At 35.4% G+C, this 25,344-nt stretch overlaps 1 protein-coding gene across 7 annotated transcripts in view; it reads left to right on the top strand.

Annotated features, from left to right (window-relative positions):
* Positions 1-23,735, top strand: part of SGCE (sarcoglycan, epsilon) — a 72,891-nt gene extending 49,156 nt beyond the window's left edge. For 3 of the 7 annotated variants that reach the window (XM_008571677.1, XM_008571668.1, XM_008571698.1), the window contains 7 exons: positions 5,337-5,499; positions 7,833-8,044; positions 8,975-9,001; positions 9,737-9,925; positions 20,638-20,681; positions 21,536-21,570; positions 23,442-23,729. In XM_008571677.1, the coding sequence (XP_008569899.1) occupies positions 5,337-5,499; positions 7,833-8,044; positions 8,975-9,001; positions 9,737-9,925; positions 20,638-20,681; positions 21,536-21,570; positions 23,442-23,492 (721 nt within the window). In that variant the 3' untranslated portion in view covers positions 23,493-23,729. Of the gene's footprint in view, positions 1-5,336; positions 5,500-7,832; positions 8,045-8,974; positions 9,002-9,736; positions 9,926-20,637; positions 20,682-21,535; positions 21,571-23,441 lie in introns of all 7 variants that reach the window. The other 4 variants (XM_008571706.1, XM_008571684.1, XM_008571713.1 and 1 more) reach the window with 3 other exon arrangements.
* Positions 23,736-25,344: the final 1,609 nt, after the last annotated feature.

Raw genomic sequence — 25,344 nt, 5'->3', positions numbered from 1 at the left:
CCTCTCCGTATAAGCTTTAGAATCAGTTTGTCTATATCCACCAAATAACTTGCTAGGATTTTGGGGAATTGCATTGGTTCTATTAATTAATTTTGGAAGAACTGACGTCTTGACAATATCAAGTCTTCCTATCCATGAAAATGGACTATCTCTCCATTTATTAGTTTTTCTTTAACTTCTTTCATCAGAGTTTTATAGTATTCTTCATATAGATCTGATACATATCTTGTTAGATTAATATTTAAGTACTTCATTTTTGTGGGTACTAATGTAAATAGTATGGTGTTTTTAATTTCAAGTTCCACCTTTCATGCTGGTATATAGGAATGTGGTTGACTTTAGTATGTTAACCTTTGTATCATGTAACCTTATTATAATCTCTTATTAGTTCTAGGAAGTTTTTGTCGATTCTTTTTGATCATGTAATCTGCAAAAAGTTTTATTTATTTCTCCCAAATCTGTACACTTTTTATTTCCTTTTCTTCTCTTATTGCATTAACTAGGACTGTCAGCATGATGTTGAAAAGCAGTGGTGAGAAATGACATCCTTAACTTGTTCCTGATATTAGTGAGAAAGCTTTGAGTTTCTCACCATTTAGTATAATGTTAGCTGTAGAATTTTTGTAGATATTCTTTATTAAGTTGAGGATGTTCCTCTCTATTCTTAGTTTACTAAGAGTTTATATCATAAATTTGTGTTGGATTTTGTCAAATGCTTTTTCTACATCTATTGATGTGATCATGTGATTTTTCCTCTTTAGCCCGTAGATGTGATAGATTTTATTAATTGATTTTTGAATGTCAAATTAGCCTTGTATAACTGTGATAAATTCCATTTGGTCCTTGTGTATAATTCCTCTTATACATTGTTGGATTTGATTTGCTAATATTTTGTTGAGGATTTTTGCATCTGTGTTCATGAGAGATATTGGTCTGTAGTTTTCTTTTCCTAGAATGTCTTTATCTGGTTTTTGTATTAAGTTAGTGCTGGCCTCAGAATGAAATAGAAAGTATTCTCTTGACTTCTATCTTCTGAGAGAGATTGTAGAGAATTGGTATAATTTTTTTCTTAAATGTGTGGTAGTATTCACTGGTAAACCCATCTCAGTCTGGTGCTTTCTGTTTTAGAAAGTTATTAATTATTGACTCAATTTCTTTACTAGATCTAGGTCTATTCAAATTGTTTATTTTTTCTTGTGAATGTTTGGCAAATTATGCCTTTCAAAGAATTGGTCCATTTCATCTACATTATCAAATTTGGGATATAGAGTTGTTCATAATGTTCTTTGATTATCCTTTTAATGTCCCTGGGATCTCTAGTGATCTCTGTCTTTCAGTTTTGATATTAGTAATTTGTGTCTTCTCTTTTTTTTCTTAGTCAGCCTGGCTTATCAATTTTACTGATCTTTTAAAGAATCTTTCAAATTTTACTTATCTTTTCTTTAATTTTCTCTATTGATTTCCTATTTTCAGTTTCATTGATTTCTTCTCTAATTTTTATTGTTTCTTTTATTTTGCTTACTTTGAATTTAATCTGCTCTTTTCTTTCTAGTTTCATAAGGTAGAAGCTTAGGTTATGATTTTAGATCTTTCTTCTTTTCTAGTATAAACATTTAATGCTATAAATTTCCCTCTAAATACTGGTTTTGTGGAATCCCAGTAATTTTGATGCTTTCTTCATTTTCATTGAATTCAAAATATTTAAAAATTTCTCTTGAGATTTCTTTTTTGACCCATGTGTTTTTCAGAAGCTAAATCTTTAGGTATTTGTGAATTTTCCCATTATCTTTTGATATTGATTTCTAGCTTAAATCCATTGCTGTCTGAGAGAAGACACTGTATGATTTCTGTTCTTTTAAATTTGTTAAGATGTGTTTTATGGCCTGGAATATTGGTGAATGTTCCACATGAGTTTGAGAAGAATGTGTATTCTGCTATTGTTGGATGAAGTAGTCTATAGATATCTGTTAAGTCCAGTCAATTGATAATGTTGTTGGGTTCAACTATATCCTTACTGATAGTCTGCCTACTGAATGTGTCCTTTTTTGATAGAGAGATGTTGAAATTTCCAACTGTGATAGTGGATTCATCCATTTCTCCTAGTTCTATCAGTTTTGCCTCATTATTTTGATGCTCTGTTATTAGGTGCATACACATTAAGGATTGTTGTACATTCTTGGAGAATTGACTCCTTTATCATTATATAATGCCCTTCTTTATCCCGGATAACTTTCCTTGATGTTAAGTCTGCTCTGTCTGGAATTAATAGAGCTACTCCCACTTTCTTCTGATTAGTGTTAGCGTGGTATATCTTTCTCCATCCATTTACTTTTAATGTATGTGTCTTTATATTTAAAGTAGATTTCTTGTAGGCAATATATAGTTGGATCTTGTTTTTTAATCCACTCTCACAATCTCTTTTAACTGGTACATTTAGACCATTGATATTTAAAGTGTTATTGATATAGTTGGTTTACTATTTACCATAATTGTTACTGTTTTTATTTATTGCACTTGCTCTTTGTTCTCATATTTTTTGCCTTTCACTCTTTTTCCACCTCTCGTGGTTTTAATTGAGCATTTCATATGATTCAATTTTCTGTCCTCTAAACATATTAGTTGTACTTTAAAAAAAAATTTCTTTTAGTGGTTTCCTTAGAGTTTGCAGTGTACATGTACAGCTAACTCAAATCTACTTTCAAATGCTATACCACTTCATAGTACCAGTACCTTATAATAACTAAATAATCCCTGTTCTTCCCTAATAGCCCTTGTATCATTGCTGTCATTCCTTTTACTTATATGATATATAAGCATGTATATATATATATATATATATATATACACACACACACACACACACACACACACACAGTTGAGCATATATAAGTGAATACATTGTTGCTGTTATTATTTTGAGCAAGGTGTTATCTGATAGATCAATTAAGAATAAGAAAAATAAAAGATTTTATTTTTCCTTCACTTATTTCATCTTTATGTAGATATGAGTTTCTGACCTGTATCATTTTCTGTTTCTCTAAAGAAATTCTTTTAACATTTCTTACAGGGAAGGTTTGCTTTATTCATTAAAGTCCTTTACATGTTACTTATAGTTGTTTTAAATTTCTGTTCTGATAATTCCACTATTTCTGCTCTGAGTTTGGTCCTGATGCTTGTTCAGTCTCTTCAAACTGTGTTTTTTCCTTTTAGTATGTTTTATAATTTTTTCTTGATAGCTGGACTGGGTAAAAGGAACTGCTGTAAACAGGCCTTTAGTAATATGGTGGTGGTCAGATGTGGGAGTAGGGGAATAATTCTTTGGTTCTATGATTAGGTCTCAGTCTCTTAGTGAGCCTGTGACTCTAGACTGTGAACTTCACATGTGCTTCTCAGTGCCCCCCTCCACCCCAATTCAGGTGGGAAAGGATGGCTAAAGTGGCTTAGAATTAGGTATTTCTCTTCCTGGACATGGAAAGATAGAGGTTGTTGTAGTTAGGGATTTCTCTACTCCCAGATCGGTTAGGCTCTTATGTAACCCCAGCAGGTTAGGCTGTGGTTAAATCGTTTCTCCTGAGACAGTCCTTGTTAAGAAGAACAGAATGTTATGGTATATTTCAAATATTTTCCCCCTTCTTCTCACTGGAAATATGAGGGGATTGTTCTCTGATGGTCACTACAAGAATGTGCTAGAGCTCCAAGAGATAAAATTCACATTAATGTGGAGGCTTTCCGATGACAGGGTTCCTCTGGAGTTTTTAGTTATCAGACTTGTCCACACTGAGCCTCCAGCAAATCATCAATTATAGTTCAGGTTTCCTGCCCCAGCACTGGTTCCCTCAGAGGAACTTGTGGGTTTCTTCTCAAGTAAATTGTGATTCTCCATATTCATCTGTTGGTCTCTCCAATTTGGGGAGCAGTAGTTTGCCCTTTGACCTCACTTCTCTTATAGATCTAAGAAGAATTGTTTATTTTTTAGTTTTTTCAGCTTTTTACTTGTTATTAGGATGGAGTATTTACTTCCAGGCTTCCTATATGCTGGATCAGAAACCGGAAGTCCTCTTTAATCTATTTTGAGTTACCTCTGTATATGGTAGGAGGTAGGGGTTCAATTTCATTGTTTTTCATGTGCATATCCAGTTGTCCCAGCACCATTAGTTGTAAAGACTATTTTTCCCCTCTTGAATTGTCTTGGCACCTTTGAGAATAATGAATTTACTAAATATGAGTGTTTATTTCTGAACTCACAATTCTATTCCATTGATCTGTGTGTTTATGCCTATGCCAATACCACAGTTTTGGTTACTATGCCTTTGAGTAAAATTTCAAATTGGGAATTGTGAGTCTTCCAAATTTGTTTTTCTTATTCAAGAGGTTTTTTTTGCTATTCTGGGTCCCTTGAATTTACATATGAATATTAGGATTAGTTTGTTAATTTCTACAAGGAAGACAGCTGGAATTTTGATGGTTTTATTTCATTTTATAAGTAGCTGTGGCATTGTCATTAAGAAAACAGATATATTTATTTAGATTAATATCCCAGTTTTCTTTTCTCTATTGAAGGCCAATGAGATTCCTTTCTTCTCAAACTGCTCCAAGATTATTTAAATGTTATTGTCACTATCTTCTATTTTATTGTGAAATCTTGTTAGCCAATTAAGTAGAATTCATTCACCATAATTGCTAAGATGCACACCTAGAAAATACATTTTGTTTGCCTCATTTGTGTTTACCAAGTAATAGTTTTTCTCTTATATTAACTCGTTACATAAAAGATTGAGAAGCCTGCTAATCAGAGACCAAGCATGTACGGGTTTGTATAGTAGAAAAACTGACAGAAGAATTGGGTAGAATAGCAAAGTCTGCCTAGGGGCCCATACCTCCAGGGATGCAATTTTACAGTCTTGTTATAATGAAATCAAATGAAGATTTTTTACTTCTAGTTATTTATTATTTTAGTGATAGGATTATTTTCTAAACAATTTACCTTAAAAATATTTTTTTCATGCAAATAGTCTACCAAATATACTAATCAAAATATGATGTGATTATTTTGAATGAAAAAAATAGAATGAAATAACATTTCTAGAAGTTAACGTAAATGGAGTGAGTAAATACACTCAGAGAGAGTCAAGACACTCAGTAAATATTGGTTAAATAAAGAAATAAATGAAAAGAAGCCCCTACATGAATCACTGCTTTTAAAGCCTAGGCCCTACTTTGGGGATGATTGTAGTTAATCCCTCAATCCAGAAGGATAAATCGTGCTTTCAAGGTAGATTGTTTTCAGTGTTTCCAATTTTCTTAAAGGATAACCTGAGAGTTTCACATTTTTACAGTGTTTATGTCATGGTTGGTGCCGATGTCCCGTTTTCTTCTTGTTTACGAGAAGTTGAAAATCCGCAGAATCAATTGAGATGCAGTCAAGAAATGGAGCCTGTAATAACATGTGATAAAAAATTTCGTACTCAGTTTTACATTGACTGGTGCAAAATTTCATTGGTGAGTTTTTGTTTTGTTTTTACAAATGTAATTAGGAGTGATGTGGTTGTAGATAACATTTGACTAAAACCTGGATTGCTTTTAGGAACAAATCCTGCGTTTACTTTGTTAACTGCAATTGACTTCCCTCGACTTTAAGGATTTGGTAAGGATTTGACAGTACATCCTTTTAGGAAAGAGTATCTCCACTTTTGTACTCACTCTACCCTTAATTAGTTGCTATGGCTGGACTAGCTTGGCAGGTGGTCCAAATGAACCCCCTGGATATCCAGGTGGCTGCTAAATCAGTACAGATTATGGAGTCAATGTGATAAGTGCAGAAAGTCTCTTCTTAAATATTCTACCACTACCCCACTTTGGAAGGAAAGAATGGAGTATAGTAATAATTCTGAAAGTAAAGCAATATTGTGCTATGATTCAATATCCTGAAAACTCAAATTGTAGAGAAAGTTCAAGGGACAAGAAATAATTTTAAGTGAGGAAAGTTAGAATCTTACAGCCTTAAGAATAAATTCATAAACATTAAGTATTTCTTTCTAAACTACTTGTTAATTTGTATTCTAAAAAATTTAAGAAAATGTAAGGTTTCCTGTGTATGTAAGATATTTATAATATTTTATATATAAATTTTATTATATTATATATCTATATATAAAATACTTTGAATCTACTGTCTGGAAGGTAGGAAAGTTGTTTTAATTCTTTAGTGACCTTTAGATTTAACTTCTGTCAACTCTTTTATGATTGGTGGTGAGTGAATTAGTTCTAAGTTTAAAGTTGACATTTGAACAAAGTTATTGACACATAAACACAACTGTCACTTCACGTCTTAGAGAGCCAACTGCAGGCAACTTTCCAGGATCCAGTACTGAAGAACATCTTACTCACGTTGCAGCTCTTAGCACTCCTTGTATCCTTTTGCCCTACACTTGTGTCCCTTGCGTCTTAGAAAAATAATGGTCTTTCTTTGCCTTCTTAAATCAAGTAAAATTATTAACTTGTGGTTTATGTGTATTATAGGTCAGTGTTGAATTTGCAAAGCTCAATGTTTTAGTCATGGTGCTAATCAGACACTGAGTCTTTCCCACCCTTTTATAATTTACAATTATAATTTCAATAGATTCCTCTCACCAGAGTCAGTAGACGGTAGGCCTTAACACTGCCATTTTACTTGAGTTTGTACCACAAAATGAGTTTATGTTTACGGATAGTATCTAAGTACTAAACAGTTTTAAAATGTCTTATGCTTTAAGGATTTTAAATGGAAAGTCTGCCACATCTTACCACAAAAGATTTGAGGAAGCTTACATAAAAAGGTCATACAGTAAACATAATAAATAAATTATAAAGGAAATAGAAAATGAGGACCTAAACTTTACAAAAAAATAAATAGGCTTGCGATCACGTTTGACAGCAAGCCTTTTAATGTTCAAGATAAAAAAAGGAAATCCATCAGCTATTTAGTTCTTATTCTTAAAAAGGAGGCAGAGCATTATTTCCTTGGCAGAAAATAAGGTTTTTACTAGCATTGTATTATTAACAAAATTCTTCAATTGGAGTTGTTGGAGGGGGGATACTGAGTAATGCCACAGATAATTCTTCCCAACATTTTTGGTTTTTAGTAGCAAATATAGTAATAAATTTCACATGGCTGTTGTTTTAGTATCCTTCAATAAAACCTTAACATAATTAAATGCAACTCAGTGAAAGCAGTTCAATTAATGTGAAGGTAAATTAACATAGTGCAAGGGTTGTGTGTTTTTTGATCCTGGGATAGAATTTAGTAAAGTGATATCATTTCTTAGACTATCTTTCCTAAAAATTACTTCTGTCAGCTACATGGCAGAAAGATCAAGGACAATGCATTTGGAAATCATCCCTCATTTTTTTCTTTTCTCTTTCACTACTTTAGAAACCATTTCTGCATACCTGGTTATCAGCCAGTTTGCAGTTTGTTAACATCTGCACTATGGGTTTGTTACTAGGAAACAAGAAATTTGTGTAGTAGTGTGAAGGACTTCTGCTTTGGAGGAAGGAAACTGAAAAAGAACAATAACCACATACAAAAACACACATGTATTATGTATATATACATGTACATGCATATATATCTATGTTGTAGGATGGGCATAGAAAGTAGGCCAAGATAAAGCCTTTACTACTTTCACTCTCTTTACCTCCAACAAATAATTGCAAATTCAAGGTTATAAAGTAATTGGAAAAGATGAATTTTTAGGTAATTTGTCAAAGAATATTTTGGTATGTCTGCATCTCAAAATCTCATAATGTTTGCAGCTATTAATTTGACGTGTAATTGTCTTCTTTTGTATCAGGTTGATAAAACAAAGCAAGTGTCCACCTTTCAGGAGGTGATTCGTGGAGAGGGGATTTTACCTGATGGTGGAGAGTACAAACCCCCTTCTGATTCTTTGAAAAGCAGAGACTATTACACGGATTTCCTAATTACACTGGCTGTGCCCTCGGCAGTAGCACTGGTCCTTTTCCTAATACTTGCTTATATCATGTGCTGCCGACGGGAAGGAGTGTGAGTACTTTAAAATGCTAATAAAAAATTAGAAAGCCTGCTAAGATAACAACATAGAATATCCCATTAAAAGCAAAGTTTCATTTACTTCATAAAACACTTTATAAATGAATTGAAATTACGTTCAAGTTCAACTGCAGTACTTTATTCCTTTAAAATGAAAAAATAATTTTGAGTTTAGTAAATCAAATTAAGGTATATAATTACTTTATTCAAAAATTATTAAGGCTAGATATAAATTCATGCTGGCAAATCAGTCCCAAGAATAATTGAGGCTAGATATTTTTGTTATACAAGCCATCTTTCATGAGAAGAAGCTGTGGAGTCTATTCACATGGTAATTGCACTTTAAATAAATAAATTGTCTTAGTCTGATCAGATGTGATGGTCAGAATTCTTCTTGAAATAGTTCTGCTGTCAAACAGGGTGACACAATCTAAATGTTTAAAATATATTTAAAAAAAACTTAAGAGTAAATTAATGAAAATAAGGTATAATTTGAGTAATGAGTCTTCACTTCATGAATAGTTAGTACTTTCAGGACATCTATGTCAATTAAGATAATCTCCTGAGATTTTCTGGAAGTCAGGGTAACAAAGCAAAGGATAAAAAATTAATAATGCAGCAAGTAACAAAATCGTCCATTTTTACATGTAGCCTGATTTCACTGTCATAGATTTTATTTCAGTCAAGAGCTTGATTCTTAATCTCCATTTTTCTTTTCATTTTTCTGTGCGTTTCTCATCAGTATTCCATCGCTATATGTGTACTCATCCGAGTAATGTAAACCTGGTGGTAAATGCTGCCTGGTTGCATTTAGCAGTAACAATGCCAACATTTCCACACCACGCAAGATCTCGTGCACATATAGTCTTAATGTTCCAAATATCAATGCTATTATTTAATTCATAAATTTTGTTTTGTTTCTAGGGAAAAGAGAAACATGCAAACACCAGAGTAAGTGTCTTCTTTCCTGTTATTTTCTTTATCATTTTTTTCACTTCTCAGTTGCTCATCATGCTCCGTACATGTGTGCCATGCTTTTTTTTCATTTGTCATCTTTCATAGTTAATTTCAGAAATGTGAAAGCTGCTTTCTAAATAGACATATTTAGGAGGGGTAGAAACTAAAAATAAAAAGGGTTTGAAAACTAAGATTACATAGATAAAAAGTAAACCTAAAATATTTCAGATTCAGAATATTAACTTGCCATTTATATTATGTGATTTCCCAATCTGCATTTCTGTAAACCAGAGAACAGATGAAAAGACTTTTCATACAAGTTTTCCTGAATCTACAGTAATAACCTACCATAAAATGAAACTTCTGTGAGTATTTATAAATGCCCCACCAGACACAACAATATAGAAGCAATGGTAGTTGTATCTTAATCGTAGAAAATAAATAGAAAACTAGGTTGTTGTTACTTAGGGCTGCAATATTAACACAATGCGTCATAGCTCAATTTAGTGAAAGAATTATGTATTTTAAAATCAGTTTATAATTTTCACTTTTGCTATGTTAAAAGTATGTTAGATATCTCACTTTCTGACATAGTTTGTAGAATGCCCAAAGTGCAATAATATATTATTATTTTAAAGGAAAAAAAATTTCATAACTTTTTCATATTGATGACCCTTTGGGCTAATATACGGTTTTAAATATATGTTACTTTTTTTTTTTTTGACCCAGCATCCAACTGGTCCATCACAGTGCTATTCAGAAATCTACCAAAGAGCTTCGAGACATGTCCAAGAATAGAGAGATAGCATGGCCCCTGTCAACGCTGCCTGTGTTTCACCCTGTAACTGGGGAAATCATACCTCCTCTACACACAGACAATTATGATAACACTAACATGCCACTGATGCAAACGCAGCTGTAAGTATCCACTGGGAGCCATAATTATTAAAATGCATGTGCATTTTTACTAATGCCTATACAGACTGGAGCTTTTTGTTGTTGTTGCTTTTGTTTGTTTTTAACTGGAAGAGAAAACGCCAAAAGGATGTTGATAGTGTAGATCCCAATCCCACTGTCCTGACACAAACACAGTATAAATTACTTTCGGGAAATGCTTTTTTTTTTTTTCTTCGCTAATCCAAACAAGACCACATGTGCCTTCATATTTAAGAAACTGACACTGATTATAAACTAACATATGTTTGCTCAAAGATGAGTTAGTTGTGAAAAGAGAAGCATATCCTAATACATAGCACACCGATTATTTTTTAGAGGTGTTGCTACAATTATTTGGTTCTGCTAATTAATTTATCTATTTTTTTTAGTTTATTACTGAAGAAAGTTGACCTAAATTTTTTCCCTCAGGATAAAGAGTATTTTGTTATCTGTTTGTATTCCAAAGCAAGCAGTTCCAGTTGGGCTATAAGCACATCTTCTATTAGTGCAAACCTCTAGTGCTAGAAAGACTGGTCAGAAAATCTGGAAGAGAACTTTGTAAGGGAGAGGTGCGGGAGAAAGGGTTGAAGAAATTGCACAGTTGCACAGAGAGTTCATGTTATATTTCGAGAAGCTAGATTTTGATAGAAGGGAATGGTGGATAAAACTGGCATTTATTTTTAAAAGCAGGGCTCTTTTTTTCTTTTTAACCATATGTTAAAATGGGTTGAATTCAATTGCCCCAAGCACTAGAAATCACAAAATTTGTTTTTGAGGTCCTTCTCTTTTTCACTTTGCTTTTGTAGATTGGACGGATATGCAGAAAAAAGAAAAATCTCTCTCTCTCATACACACACACACACACACACACACACACACACACACACACACACACACACACACACACACACACACACACACACACACACACACACACACACACACACACACACACACACACACACACACACACACACCTTAGGATATGATATAAAAGTGAATACTTATTGATGAAAAATTTATCTGGGAACAATGTTACGTCCAAACTTTTTTCCATTGAAAGTGCTTATTTTATAACCAGATAAAGTGCATGTGGTAGTTTGAAGATTAAACAATAATTAATATGAGTAGTATACACAGCTAGGCTGGATAAATTTGACCAAAATACTTTGGAAATCCAGAAGTATTATGGACATTTTCTTAAAGTTCTCTAACATCATTTACTTAGGATTGTATAGGCCTAGGTATATTTATGTGTGTGCATGCACATGTGTGTGTGAGAATAACTAATGCAAGTCCTATTAACAGTGGGGAAAATTGCATACATTTACATTTTTGAGTTTTGGAAACATTAATGTTATATCAGATATATGAATGTTAAAGTCTCACAAAGTTTCATTGTACTGAATAGAAAGGATAGATTTGTATGCTCTCTGATGGTCAGTGGTCCCTCCATTATGGGTCATCATAAAACCAAGTTTACTAGAATTAGATGCTGATGAGAAAATTAGTAAAATTTCAAGAATGGTGTGATAATTCACAATTTAATAATCTCTCCTGCCTTCTCTTCTGCCTTTTTTAGGTAAAAATTATGAATAGGCTTATCATACATTTTCAAAATGAAAATAATTTGTACTTATTTTTTAAGGCTGGTATATCTTATATTGTTTACCCTAGAGTGCCAGTGAAGTGTTGATATTCTTCAAAAATGAAGTGTTCAAATACACTTGGGAAATAGGTTTTGTGGGGGTTTTTTGTTTGTTTTTTTAAGTTACAAGCATTCTCAGACTCTTTAGCATATTAATATATGTGAATCCATGGGAAAAGGTCAGAATAGGTAACTCTTCAAAGCACACAGCTTGGGAAGTGCTTCTATTGGCAAAGTAACAATGCTATAAAATTTTAGAATACAAAACTGTTTATTGTAATGGGTAGGGGATCTTAAGTATGATTGTAAATCAGTAAAGCTCTATCGCTGGTGAAGTTTAAAGGAGGAAAAAAGGCAGCTGTCATTTTTCAGATACCCTTTCTAACCATATATACTGAGAACAGGAATACCTCCTTAAAAATTCTTTTGATTCCCTGTGGTTAGGATTTTACAAAGTTGCTACTAATATACAGGCAAAATAAAAAATTTCCTGTCTAGTATACAACCAAATGCATCTTCCTGGTTTTTCCATAACCCCATCAAGGCTGTCATTATGTTGATCAGATCTGTTTGCAAATACAATAGGTTATTACATTTAACTTGCAACAATTTCAACATATGTGCATTTTTAAGTCCAGAAAACCTTCGTATTATTCAGATTTCTTCTAATGGAAAAGCTCCATTAACTAGCACTTCTATATAGATAATTGATGATGTTCACAATGATTATTCTGAGGCACTGCAGGATCATCAAGTGTGTCTGACTCATCAGGAAAATTAAATTACATTCGGTGCCGTTTCAGTGTTGAGTGTATATTATTTTTCTTTTATTCTTGGAACCGGATAATATGTGCATGGTCTCTATGGTAACTCCCTATAAGCCAGAATATGTGATTAACCTCATTTTCCAACCATGCCAGATAGTAGGGAATTTATTGTATCAGATTCATCATAACTGTTTTTTATGCAAATTCAACTTTTGCTCCTTACCTCAAAAACATGGCCGTGTTTTTAAAGTTTAATGTCAGCACCAAGTAGACATATATAAAAATTTTGGTCATTTGGGTTGAGCTGAGTTCTCAAAATTAAAATGAGGTGTTATATTTGATGAGGCATTACAGCACTTGGTAACCAGGTGTATGCTTGGATACCATGCCTTGTACTTACTGATGACCCCTTCCTAAAAGGGCATGCATTTCGTCTTCACACGTTCATGTTAAGTGTACTGAATTTATTGTTCATAAACAGTTTGGCTAGCTACAGGATTTTATGCATGTTCTTCAGACTTGACACTAGAAGTATTTGGGCATAACGATATGGCTAAAGGTTTCTGTTGGCTTCGAAGTGAGGCTCAAGAACATTCAAAGCTTTCCTTCAAAGCTGCATAGAAACTAGTTTGGTCATTTAAACATATCGATCCACTTCAGAGGTTTAGAGAACTTGTAACAGTTGTGTAATGAGGGGCTGCCACAGTTATCAATTACACAGTAATATTTTCTTTTTGGTAGAACGCTTCACAGGGCTCCAGACTGGCACCATGGGTTAGCCAGTAAAAATTGTTTAATTACTTGTAGATGATAAATTTGACACGTTGATAAGAAACAAAGCTAAATTAGGCCAGACAGAGATTAGATTATTTACCTATGCTGATACCTAGTCAGGGATAGATAATGTGGTCATTGACCTCTGAGGGATGTCGGATCCAGGTTACAAGCAAAGGGTACAGAGAGATGGTGGGAAGGGAAGCAGGACAGAATGGGGAGACATAGCACGTGCTCACAAAGGAGGGGTTTCATGGTGCACTGTTCCATTTGCTTTTCAAATTACAGAGACAATATAAACAGGCTGTTAAAATGATCACATAGTCTAGAAATGTAAGGTCGATTTAATTTGATCTTTGCTCATATGTTTACTCTTTATTTTAATTTATTTTGTTTATTGAATCAAAATTGATTATATGTATTTGGGGGGTTAACATTGAGATATGTTGATCAAATCAATATTTCTAGCATACATATTATTGCAAATCATAATTATTCTTTATGCCCCTGTCCAATCTCTCCTCATCTCCCTCTCCCTCCCTGCTCCCCCTGTAATTACCCTAGATTTCTTCTCTCCATCTGAAAGAATAAGGATTACTCCGTTGATTTGTTGCCTAGATGATCTGCCCAATGCTGAAAGGTGTGTTCAGGTCCCCCAATATCATAGAGCAGATGCTTCTTCTGTCACTGTGAAATGGGCTTTGTGGAGAGAGACATCCTCCTCCTTTCTTTATCTCTGCTGGTGACTCTCCTTGTGTCAATGCACTCTAGTGGTTGGTGGACCATCTGCAGGATGATTGTGGCATCTAGCCACTTTCGCGGCAGCTGTGGTTACTGTGGTGGCTGTGGTGGGCCACCCCCATGGAGGTGATGTTTTTGGCATGCTCCTTAGTGCTGGCAGTGTGCCTGGTTGTGGGGTGTATCTGGTCCCCTTCTCCATGCCCCAGGTCCCCTGGTGGGCACTGAGGCACTGGTACCATGTGCCTGGTTATGGGGGGGGATCTGGTCCCTTTCAGCCACTTTCGCAGCAGCTGTGGTTACTGTGGTGGCTGTGGTGGGCCACCCCCATGGAGGTGATGTTTTTGGCATGCTCCTTAGTGCTGGCAGTGTGCCTGGTTGTGGGGTGTATCTGGTCCCCTTCTCCATGCCCCAGGTCCCCTGGTGGGCACTGAGGCACTGGTACCATGTGCCTGGTTATGGGGGGGGATCTGGTCCCTTTCTCTATGCATTTACTCTTCAATAAACTTTCTACTTTGGAATGATTTTAGAGGTATAGGAAGGTTGCAGAGATAATACAGAGAGTTCTCAGATGCCCATCAGCCAGTTTCTCCCATTGTGAACATCGTACAGAACCATGGTACACTTAACAGAAAAAAGAACTCAACGTTGGTACTTTACTATGACCTAGACTTCAGACTTTTTTCAGAATTCACCAGTTTTTCCACTACTGTCATTTTTCTGTTCCGGGATTCTACCCAAAACACAATAATCATCATGTCTCCTTAGTCTCCCGGCGTCTGGGCAGTTTCTTAGACCTTCCTTGTGTCTCATGACTTTGACAGTCTTGAGGAGCACTAGCCAGGTATTCTGTAGAATGTCCCCATCTCCTCGTGTAGCCAGGCTTTCTGCATCTGTGCTCAGCTATCTGTGTAGCTCAGTGAACAAGTGTGACCATTAACAGTAGGAAGTATATTTTTCCTCTTTAAGCAGTCCCCTTACTTATTACAATTCATTTCTGGAATCACATTGGAATATAATTTTTAAAAGTGAGTTGGCTTGGCCAAAGAATCATTGTTGTGACTGGAATATGTTTGTTTGTGACCAAAGGCTTAACATCAAAAATCTATTACAGATTTGACTGATGTACCTCAAAGATAAACCTTTGCAATTATTTAAATGAAAAAAATTAAATTGTAAATCATAGAATTTTAAGTCCTAAAAGGAATGTTGAGAAAGAGGCTAGCCAAACCAAGTTGCACTGTGATCAGAATCACTGTGGAGATTTTACAGTATGGGTTGCAGGGCCCAAAGTCTGGGGATTCGAAGTCTGATGGAAGTGCATGTTACGGTGGAGCCAGAAAACAAAGTTGAGAATCTCCGATTTAAATACTTAAAGGACTTAAATTTTAGGATTAGGAAATCCAGAGCCTCTGGTATTTCTGGTGGGGAGTGGAGACTGGGATGGGGGAGGGGCTGTTGTTCATATTCCTTCATATAGAATTTTAAAAGGAGAACAGTTTTTCCTAAATTCACCTGAGGGGTATGTGTTAAAGTATGGAGGAGAGGCAGTCCATGCACATTATCTAGAATGATGGGGCTGTTTATTAGTTTATGCTTATAGACTTTTCCACACCTCCTTAAACTGCCTGAGGAAGACGGTGTGAAGTGAGGGATGAGTGCAAATTAGAACGCAATGCCTAAATGTGACAGAAAAGTGCTAAACTTGGAAAGCTAAAAACCACTAGAAATTTGTGTGCATTTTGCAAGCTTAGAGAAAGGAGCATTGATTGGAGAGTCTCAAATATCCAATTTTCTAAAAAATAATTTATTTTAAAATTGGTAATGAGTTACATTGCCTTTTAGGGGATGATCTGCCTCCTCATTATTCAGCATCACCACCAATAGATTTTTCCAGAGTGGGAGCATCTCCATAGAGGGCCCTTGTGAAATAAATAATAGGGAAAAGTGCCCCACACACTTTCCAGGAAGATTTTAATTACGTATACAGAAATTTTCCTTATTCATTATATTAAACATAAGACCTAATCCAGGATAATTGGGTCTCCCTCAAAACAGGAGGTAGATTGTGCTGAATCTATTGCACATTAACAAGTATAAAAGTAGAATTAAGTCTTCTAATTAAAGATAGTAACTAATCATTTTAATTTTTATTTAAGTAGTTTTCCATTTGTCTATCCTTTGGTGATAATGATAACCAACTTTATGGTAAAATTTCATAAATAAAAAATTAAGTTTCGATAAAGGTTAATATCAGTTGAAGAGAATGTTTCAGGGCACTAAGGTAATGGTTTCTTATTGACAAGAAGTGTCAAGCAACCAAGGATATTTCAGAGTTAAGAACTTTAAAAAAATTTTTTTAATTCAGTGAGTATACACCAAAAGCGATAGAGGTGGCACTGCCTGATGTATTTTTGGTTCTCTCAGTTCAGACTGCTTCAATTTAACGCTGTGGTAGGCTTGCTTTAGGGCTTTGTACAAGCAGGGGGAAAAAACTAAAAGGAGCAAGTGAATGTATCCTCTTTTCTATGTTTCATGTAGAATACTACATTGATTTTAGTTAAGATTAACGTTTTGAAATGAAAAGTTATGGTGATGTTTCCAATTTCTTTGAAATCTACGTTTCTTCCTTCCTTCCTTTCGTTCCTCTCTCTCTTCCTCTTTCCCTCTAAATAATGACCTGATTCCTTAATAATAAGTTATAGGTCCAAGTCAGCATTTTTACAGAAAGAAATTTTGTAGAAAAGTCAAGGTTTAGGAAATATAACTTTGCTGAAACAATTGGGAAATTCCAAAATCGTATTACTATTTCTTATTGTTAATGAGTCCATACTAATTCAAATAGGAAGTGTTTTGTATTCCAGATAACTAATGTCATTTTCTTTCAACTCTGGCACAGACTCTGTGGCTTTATGCAAATCACTTTGCTTTTGAGTCTGCAAGCAAGTAGCAATATAATTGGTTGATAATCAGCAACCTTACTCACAGAATTACTCTACAGGGTATTCAAGATTGTCAAATTACCTTAAAACGGCTGTACAAATAGCAAATAATTCTGCATCCTCTTCCATCACTTATTTATTAATTTGCAAGTCATTATCTTTGCTTTCTTAAAAAATGAAGTTTGTGCAATGACTAATTTACACAGTTTTCTATTTAAATGCATGTATTTAATGGTAATAAAATTAGAAAATAATTAATGCCAATAATTTAGAGAATTACAGTTTTTAAAAATTTCCATGTAATGCAGTTTACACATAATAACCTTTCAGTGAGTCCATTAATAACTGAATTATTCTAAATAGTTTTATGACTTTATAAAGGTTCTTTCTTTGAAGATTATGGTGCTTCTATTTGAAGTCAACCCCCACTCTCCTGTATAATTGCCTTTTAGTGGCCTGCTTTCTCTAAAGATGGAAATGCTCTTTCTTCCTGCATTCTCTGCATCTTAACTCTCACAGAGTTAGTTGTAGGCATTTTTCCAGTATGCCTGAAGCAGTGCTCATATGAGGTACCTCCCTTCCACTCTTAAATGCAATATTCAATGTCCTGTATGCCCAGCATAGACATATTACCACTCTAACACCCAGGCTTGCATGTAGTCGCAAGTTTAGGCAACCACAAAACCAGAGCTATGTGTGCACACCTTGGAGTTTCAGGGGAAGTTGAATCTCAACTTTTTTTTGGTTGAGCGCCTTTTTGTACACATAAGCACTTTTGATAGAACTCATCTAAGCTTACATTGAAATCACAAGGAGTGCATGTGCATTGTTCAGACTTAACTGAACTGCAGATAGTTTTAAATCCCTTAACTGATGTAATACATACAATCACTTTCTCATGCATCTTCTCTAAATTTCTTGCTAGTCAGTGTGTGGTACTTTCTCAACCAACCATATCTCTTCACCTAGCCCAGCCTATTGCCATTTAGAAAGTTCCATGGTATAGCAAAAAGTAGGGGAACTGGAGGCTATAAAAGAAATGATAGGGCATAGACTGACTTGGGTCAGTAGTTTTCAAGCTGTGTTACATAGTAGGGTATGTTGGGAGGGCTGAGAGAGGAGGTTCCGACTACTTCATCCAAATATTGATTTTGAATTTAGGGTAGCCATGATCTAGGGCTTTTGAAAAACCTGCATCTTTGTTTACCAATCACTGGTTATGTCAGAACACCTACATTCTGTGCTTTCTTTGTCCTCTGCCTTTTTGTATTTTGTCAAAATGTGTTGACTTAAGCCCTTAAAAAGCTGGGTGAAGCTAGAGATGACAGGGAATGAGGATGCACATGTGTGTAGTGTGTGTGGTGTGTGTGCTGTGTTCATTTCAAATCAGGTGTACCCTAATCCCCCCACCCCAACCCAAGTGCCCATGTAATTGCATTTGACTTCTGTAGTAAAGATGTTTGCTTTTCCATCTTTAAATCCAGAACTTATTTCCTCTTTGTGATTTATAAATTCACCTTTTTACTGTCATAACCAAAACTAATATTAAATACATTGTGTGGGGCCGGCCCGGTGGCGCACTGGATAGTGCGCCGCTTGGGAAGCGCGGCGGCGCTCCCACCCAAGGGTTCGGATCCCACATACAGACCGGTTCCCGCTCACTGGCTGAGCGAGGCACGGGAACAACACCGAGGTCTGCAATCCCGTTGCCGGTCCCCGGTCCGGTACGGGGGCAACACTGAGGGTTGCGATCCGTTGCCGGACACGGAAAAAAGACAAAAAGACAAAAATAAATAAATAAATAAATAAATAAATACATTGTGTGAAATAATGAAAGAACAAACAAACCAAAAGAAATATTCCCTTGGACCATACAAGGATAAGTAGGTCTGATAAGTAATAGAGAAAAAAAAAAGTAATCATTGGGATGAATTATTAAGTAATTTCCTCAAATTGAATTAGAATTGATTTTATTTTTTTCTTAGCAATAGATTTAAAATGACACTGAAAATTTTTAAAAAATCACTTGAAGGCATTAACTGTAGATTAATTTAAGAGTTTAAACAGTATTGAACTAGCATGTGCTATTTTCCACTTTAGATCATCATGTATGGAACATAATAATATTTGCCTGGCTGAAATGATTCAGATCAATGGTTTTCAAACTCTGTTTCCTGGGGGTTTTTAAGAAATGCTTTAGGGGCCAACATGCGGGGCTAATGAAACAAAGCAGGCAGGATTCTTAGCTCCCTTGCTTCAACCCAGGCAACCTCACATTTATCTCTTTTGTACATCAGAGTTCTGCTGAGGATTTCAATTAAAAGGAATTCCACTGCTAAAGAGAAACAAAAACTTTGAAAATCCCTGGCTTGGATCAAATTCTTACTGTGTAGCAAGGAGCTAACTCCTAGGGTTTCTTCCACACAAAATTTAAGTGATACATTTTCATAAATTAACTTTAATGTCAAAATTTGAAACTAAATGGTTGTATCTGCATGTTAATAAACATGTATATAATGTGAGACTTTGTAAGTATCTTCGCTTTTGCATGTATTCATTCAAAAATCATTGCATGCCTACTGCTAGGGATACTAAAAATAGGATGTTCTTATGGTTAAGGCACTTTTGGGCAATTAAATATTATGTGCAGAGAAATACAATGACGATCAGCATGTGTGTGAAAGCATGCTAAATAATAACCTAACTGGGGGGTGCTTAGAGAGTGAGGAAGGGTAGAAGTGGTTCTCGAGATGTTATTTTTTAAATTAAAAATATATGTTATAATTTTAACAAGATTCTTTGTTGGAATTTTTAATTTATAAGAGTAATACATGTCTGCTGTAACAGATTTTGAATTGAGTTTGTAAGGACAAAGAGTAAGCTGGTTGGGTGTAGTACATGATAGTACCTGTGGTGGTTAGTTGTTCCAGTCCAAGGAGACAGGGGGCGCTCCAGGTAGGATCCAGATGTATTGATGGCCTTCTAGGCTGCCCTAAGAAACCTGAAACTTAACTTGCAATTAGATATAAGCAAATATAACATAATCAGATTTGTGTCTTAGAATATCATCTGACAGAGTGGATCATAAGGGAGCAAGAAAATGAATGAGGAAACAAGTCCAACCAGTTGAAGGGATCCAAGTGAGAAATGATGATGGCTTCAGTCAGTGGGGATGGGGAAGAAAGGGACAGATTCAAATGAGATTGAGGAGAAATGTCAAAAGTTCCAAGTGCATGAGTGTGAGGACTAAGGAGAGGGAAGGGTCAAGGATGACTTCTGTATTTTGACTAGTGCAGTGGGCATATGGCCAGTGTCATTCCCCAGCATGAAGATAAAAAAGCACAAGTTTAGGATAGTGAATGAAGGAGGTTATATACGTTGTTCCTTGAGAATGCATAAGTGTGTATATGTGTTCTAGACCCAGATTGGAAAGTGTTCAGTTACGGCACAAGCCCTGGCGTCGTTGTGTTACATATTATTTATCCACCTCTTCCTAGCTCAGCTATGTGGACTTGGACCTCGAAAGCTATTTCATTTTCTGTAAAATGGGAAAAATGGTAATACCTACCTCTAGGGTTGTTGTGAGGTAGTTTAGATATGGTGGGTAGTAAGAATTCCATGAATGTTATCAAGTGTTTGTCATTGTTTATCCTCCTTGGACCCCAGTTTCCTCATCCATAAAGTCATGAAGGGGGAGTCATGAACTGTGCTGGATTACATGATCTAGGGTCCTAGCTACCTTTAAAGTTCTTCATTCTAATGTCTGTTCTCTCTTTACATGTGTGTAACAGCACAGTTTTACACAAAAATGTTAATCATTTCTAGGAACTTGCCACATCAGACTCAGATTCCCCAACAGCAGACAACAGGTGAGTACTATACTAAGAATAATAAGTTGATATTTATGGATGAATCTGATAGGTTAAAAAATAATTATGGCACTGTATAATTTATGAAGCTTAGGCTTCACAAAGTAAGGCAAAACACTTATGTCATCCCTTAATCAAACTTAGAACCTCAGGATAATGACTTAGATTATTGCACAGATTGGCATCAGAATGATAAACACAAGGTAAATGATCTTAGAGCAAAAGCATCCACGTAGGTCCTGTCTAATTAAGGAAGACTGAATGAAATCCCCTTCCTTAAGTGAAGCTCCCTATTCTTCCCCTTGGTATGAAAGATTCTTAGCTTGGATGCATCCAGGATTTGTCTCAGTAAGTGAGCAGCTTGAAACTGACTCTTACAAAAGGAAGCCATTGTGACTAATCACTGAGGCTTCAAGGGGATAAATGAAAAATGGTTGGCCTGGTTTTAAAGCTTCTTTAAAAAGCTGTTATAACATGACCAGTGACAACACGATGGCGGACAAGATTTGCTTTCTTTAAGTTTATTTCTTTCAAGTGTCCCTAAAAATTTTCCACAGCCAATTATTTCATTCATCTCGCTACTGAGTAGATAACTTATTCATGATTGTCTTCTAATTAGTGGTTGATTCCTAGTTCTAATTGCCAGGCAACCAGTAATGCCTTTGTAGCTCTTTTGGAAAAGCAAGAGAAGTTTTAAAAATGTAAGTTGGGCGTGGAATTCTAAGTATGAATAGTGGCATTGTGGTAGGGGAGCCATTAAGTAAGTCTCTTAAAAACTTTAGGCATATGTAGAAATGTATTGGATGTTTTCATTCAGAAATTATCTTCTCTATTACTGCTTTCGGGAATTTAAGGAGATTTTCGTTTGACAACATTTCAAAGATTTGAGGCAAGTATAATGAAGTTCTTCATCGGATTTTAATTATGAGATAATGTTTATCAGAATTTTTTCCCACAATTTTGATTACTTGTTTTAAATCTTAACGTGTTTCCACAAGACTTCAGTATATGATTGATGCGGTCATGCTACTCTGTAAGCATTCAGGAGATTGATGAAGGAACAAACGTTGTTATAAATATGTGTCAGCTAAAGAAAAAATAATTTAATGTACTACCACTAATTTCATGGCTATGTTTTTAAGGGGAAAATTTTTAAAGAATATTTCTACAGTGGAAATGATAGAACTTCTTCCTCCTTAACCTGAGAGACTTCCATCTCTCTTCAGATTTCAGGGGTAGAGCAAGTAGAAGGGAGACAATTTCTAGAAAAATAGTAAATGTGTGAGTATTTTAAAAATCCAGATTTTACTTATTTACCCAGTAGGGGAAATAGGAAACTTGAGTAGATGGTATTAGAGCAATTTATTTGATAGTCTCATGGATTTTTAGCAAGGAGACTTGTTAGTGTGCTGCATTTTAGTAATAGGGAGCAGTTCCAAATACAAGGACAATTCTGCCTGAGCAAATGTGATAAGAGCCAAAAAATTTCCCTAGGGGGGTTTTAGGTTGTTCAACCTAATTTTCTAAATTATTTTTTCTAAAACAGGTTTTAGGGAGCAGGCATTTTGTTGAGTCAAGAAAGCTTTACTCTTCTTTTGAGTTAACACTATAGCCTATTAATACTTCTTGTTTTCTTTTGTTTTTCTGCAATTTGGATCATATTATTGAGTAAAGTGCACTATCTCCTCTTGGTTCTTTTGTTGTTATTATTGTTGTTTTTTCAATAAATCCCCAAAGTATCTAAGTGCTAAAGGGAGAGAGACCACCCTAGCATTTTTTATAATTATGAAAGATTGTTGTTTCCTGCCTCTGATAATTTAAAACTAGAGTCATGCCTCCTGGAGAGAGGAGCTCAAAGGAAAGTTACATTCCTTATTCCCATTGTATTCTTTTAAATGAAAAAACAAAGTTTGTTTCTCAGTGTCTAAACTATTCAGTTCTGTATGCAAATGCATGGATTCAGTGCTGTTTATGTATGTTTATGGGTACACCAGCTTTTCTGTTCTTCTACTGTGATTATGCTAGCACTATAAAGAGGCAGCTACATTTGTGCGTGATTACCGTGAAACAGTAACTGGCTTTTTCCACGTACCTCAAAGCACCGTGCTGGTGTCACAGCTCCTTTAGGAAGTAATTTAGGCAGAGTTTGTCTCTTGCATATCAAATAATTTTATTTGTAGCTACCTATATGGAATTTATCAGGGGAGACTAGATTTTGAAGTTTGTTTCATTCAGTTAGTTTTCTTTTGAATTCCTATCAAAAGTTTAAGAATAGCTGTTGGTGTTGTATTCCGAGACTGGAGCTAGTACTAGCTGGGATAATAGAGCAGTTAAAAGCTGACAATAGCCCTACCTTTTGGAGTAGGCCCAAGCCATTAGGTTTGATGCCCCTTCCAGTTTTCCTATTTTCTCTGCCCTTCTAACCCACATGATATTTTTTTAAAAGCCACAATTAAAAGGTACAGTCATGTATCCAGCAGTCAACCTCATTCTTTTTGTTTATTGTGGGAGGAAGTTTCAGGCTGTACCTTCTGAGAAATATAAAATATTGTAGCTTTGGTCCAAGAAGGAGAAGACCAATTTTGAATTTTTTTTTCTTTCTTCCTTTTTTTTTAGATTCTGAGGAATAATGCAATGTAACTATTTTAAATTATATTAAGAGAGTAGAAAATTTCTTCTTGCTATAATTTGTTTTGCTCAAAATCTAAACGTGTCCGTGCCCTGACTAACGTATGCCCATATTCACTCTTCACATTGCAGGTAAATGGTATCCCTGAAGAAAGAAAACTGACTGAAGCCATGAATTTATAATCAGACAACATAGCAGTTATATCTTATTTTTTTTCTCTTCCAATAATGCATGAGCTTTTCTGGCATATGGTGTGCATGTTGACAGTATTAAGTATGTACCAAATAATACAACATAACTTTCATTTTACTAATGTATTTTTTTTGTACTTAAGGCATTTTTGACAATTTGTAAAACATTGATGACTTTATATTTGTTACAATAAAAAGTGTTCTTTAAAATAAATATTATTAATGAAGCCTAAAGTCTGGTGAATTTACTTTACAGTATTTGATTGTCTCCTATTTAGTAGGAATCTTTTAATTGCTAGGAATAGGTTTATGTGTTCATCCTCATTCAATAAGTTTTAGTAAGTGCTTCCAATGAATATAAAAAATATCTTTGCTTCTGTGTTCCAAGGAAGCAACCATTTAAATAATTAACTCTGGTGGCTTGTACAGCCTGTTGTTTATATGCCACTTCTTGGAGTGTTTCAAAGTAAAGCTGGTTTTATGGATTGTAGAGCTAATGGCACCCAGTGCATGCAGGGCAGCCCAGGTTGCAGATTCACCTGGCTTAATCAGATATTTGATTTTAGAAGCAAGATAGGAGCTGTTACACAAAAAGAAAATAGTTACCTGCTGATGGTAACATGAGTTAGCTCTAAAACCCTAGGGTTCCCTGCGGTAACTCTTATGTTTAATTGCTAGGAATAGGTTTATGTGTTCATCCTCATTCAGCAAGATTTTAGTAAGTGCTTCCTATGAATATAAAAAATGTCTGTGCTTCTGTGTTTCAAGTAAGCAACCCATTTAAGAGAGTTTAACCCATTTAGCAGAGTTTAACCCATTTAGCAGAGTTTCTGCATACCATGTTGGTCTGTTTCATGCATCTTGGACACTGCTGGACCAGTGTGACTATCAGGACAGCTAGCAGGGCAGCTTTTGCTGCAGACTGAACCAGCTGGGAAGCCTTCCCTTATTCTACTCCTGGCACATTTCTGTTACCTGTTAATTGGTCACAGGTCACACAGATGCTTTCTAAATCTGATTCCAAAATCCAAAAAGATTCCCTGTTATTATTGTATGCAGCAACTTGTCTTCCACTTAGGGGGAATACTTTATCATGCCATTGACGTAGGAACCCTCCACCCCCACCCCCCACCTTCTTCCTGGGATTTAACAGAGAACGTAAGTTCTTTTATTTCTGAATGATCTGTCTCTTACTAGTATTCCTTTCCAAGACAACTAGGGCATTGCCACTTGCTGTTCTCTAGGAGTGGTAAGCATGAGGTTGTAAATGTACTGTGTCAGAGTTTCCATTCTAGGAGGAAAGAAAGGTCATCAAGGTTCCAGAGATCTAGATTGTGGCATAGAGGCAGAGAGTTAAACTGTTGCCCCTGCCTGGTGAAATCAAACTTCCTGGTAGTCCAAGTGGACAGGAGCAAAGTAGGGCACAATCAACAAATTAGGAACTGCAGATCAGGAGCAGGAACATTACTCATCTGTTCTAGAAAAGAGGCCATTGTGGGGACTGGAAAATGCAGTTGGAGTTAGCATTAGTTTTTGCACTGACCATATAGAGGGAGTGAATGGGGACAGAAATCATTGGCCAACAGCTCACAAATCTTTGATAATAGTCTTAATCTCTGTAATTCCTCCAAAAAAGTGATCTTGCCTCTGACTTTATATTTTGATGGGGAGGAAGAGTCCAAATAATTTCCCCTCAGTTGTTGCTACCCTAATATACCCTTACTTTACAGGTAATAAAAAAAAAGTGGGGATTCTGCCACACACTGAAGATGTCTATCTCAGACTCACTATGCCTATTTCATAATCGGCAAGTGACAACATGGTAAGTTTGGGGTTCCAGTGG

The sequence above is a fragment of the Galeopterus variegatus genome, unplaced genomic scaffold, assembly GCF_000696425.1.
Source record: "Galeopterus variegatus unplaced genomic scaffold, G_variegatus-3.0.2 Scaffold43, whole genome shotgun sequence".
NCBI lineage: Eukaryota > Metazoa > Chordata > Mammalia > Dermoptera > Cynocephalidae > Galeopterus > Galeopterus variegatus.
This window is presented reverse-complemented; position numbering and strand designations above follow the sequence as displayed.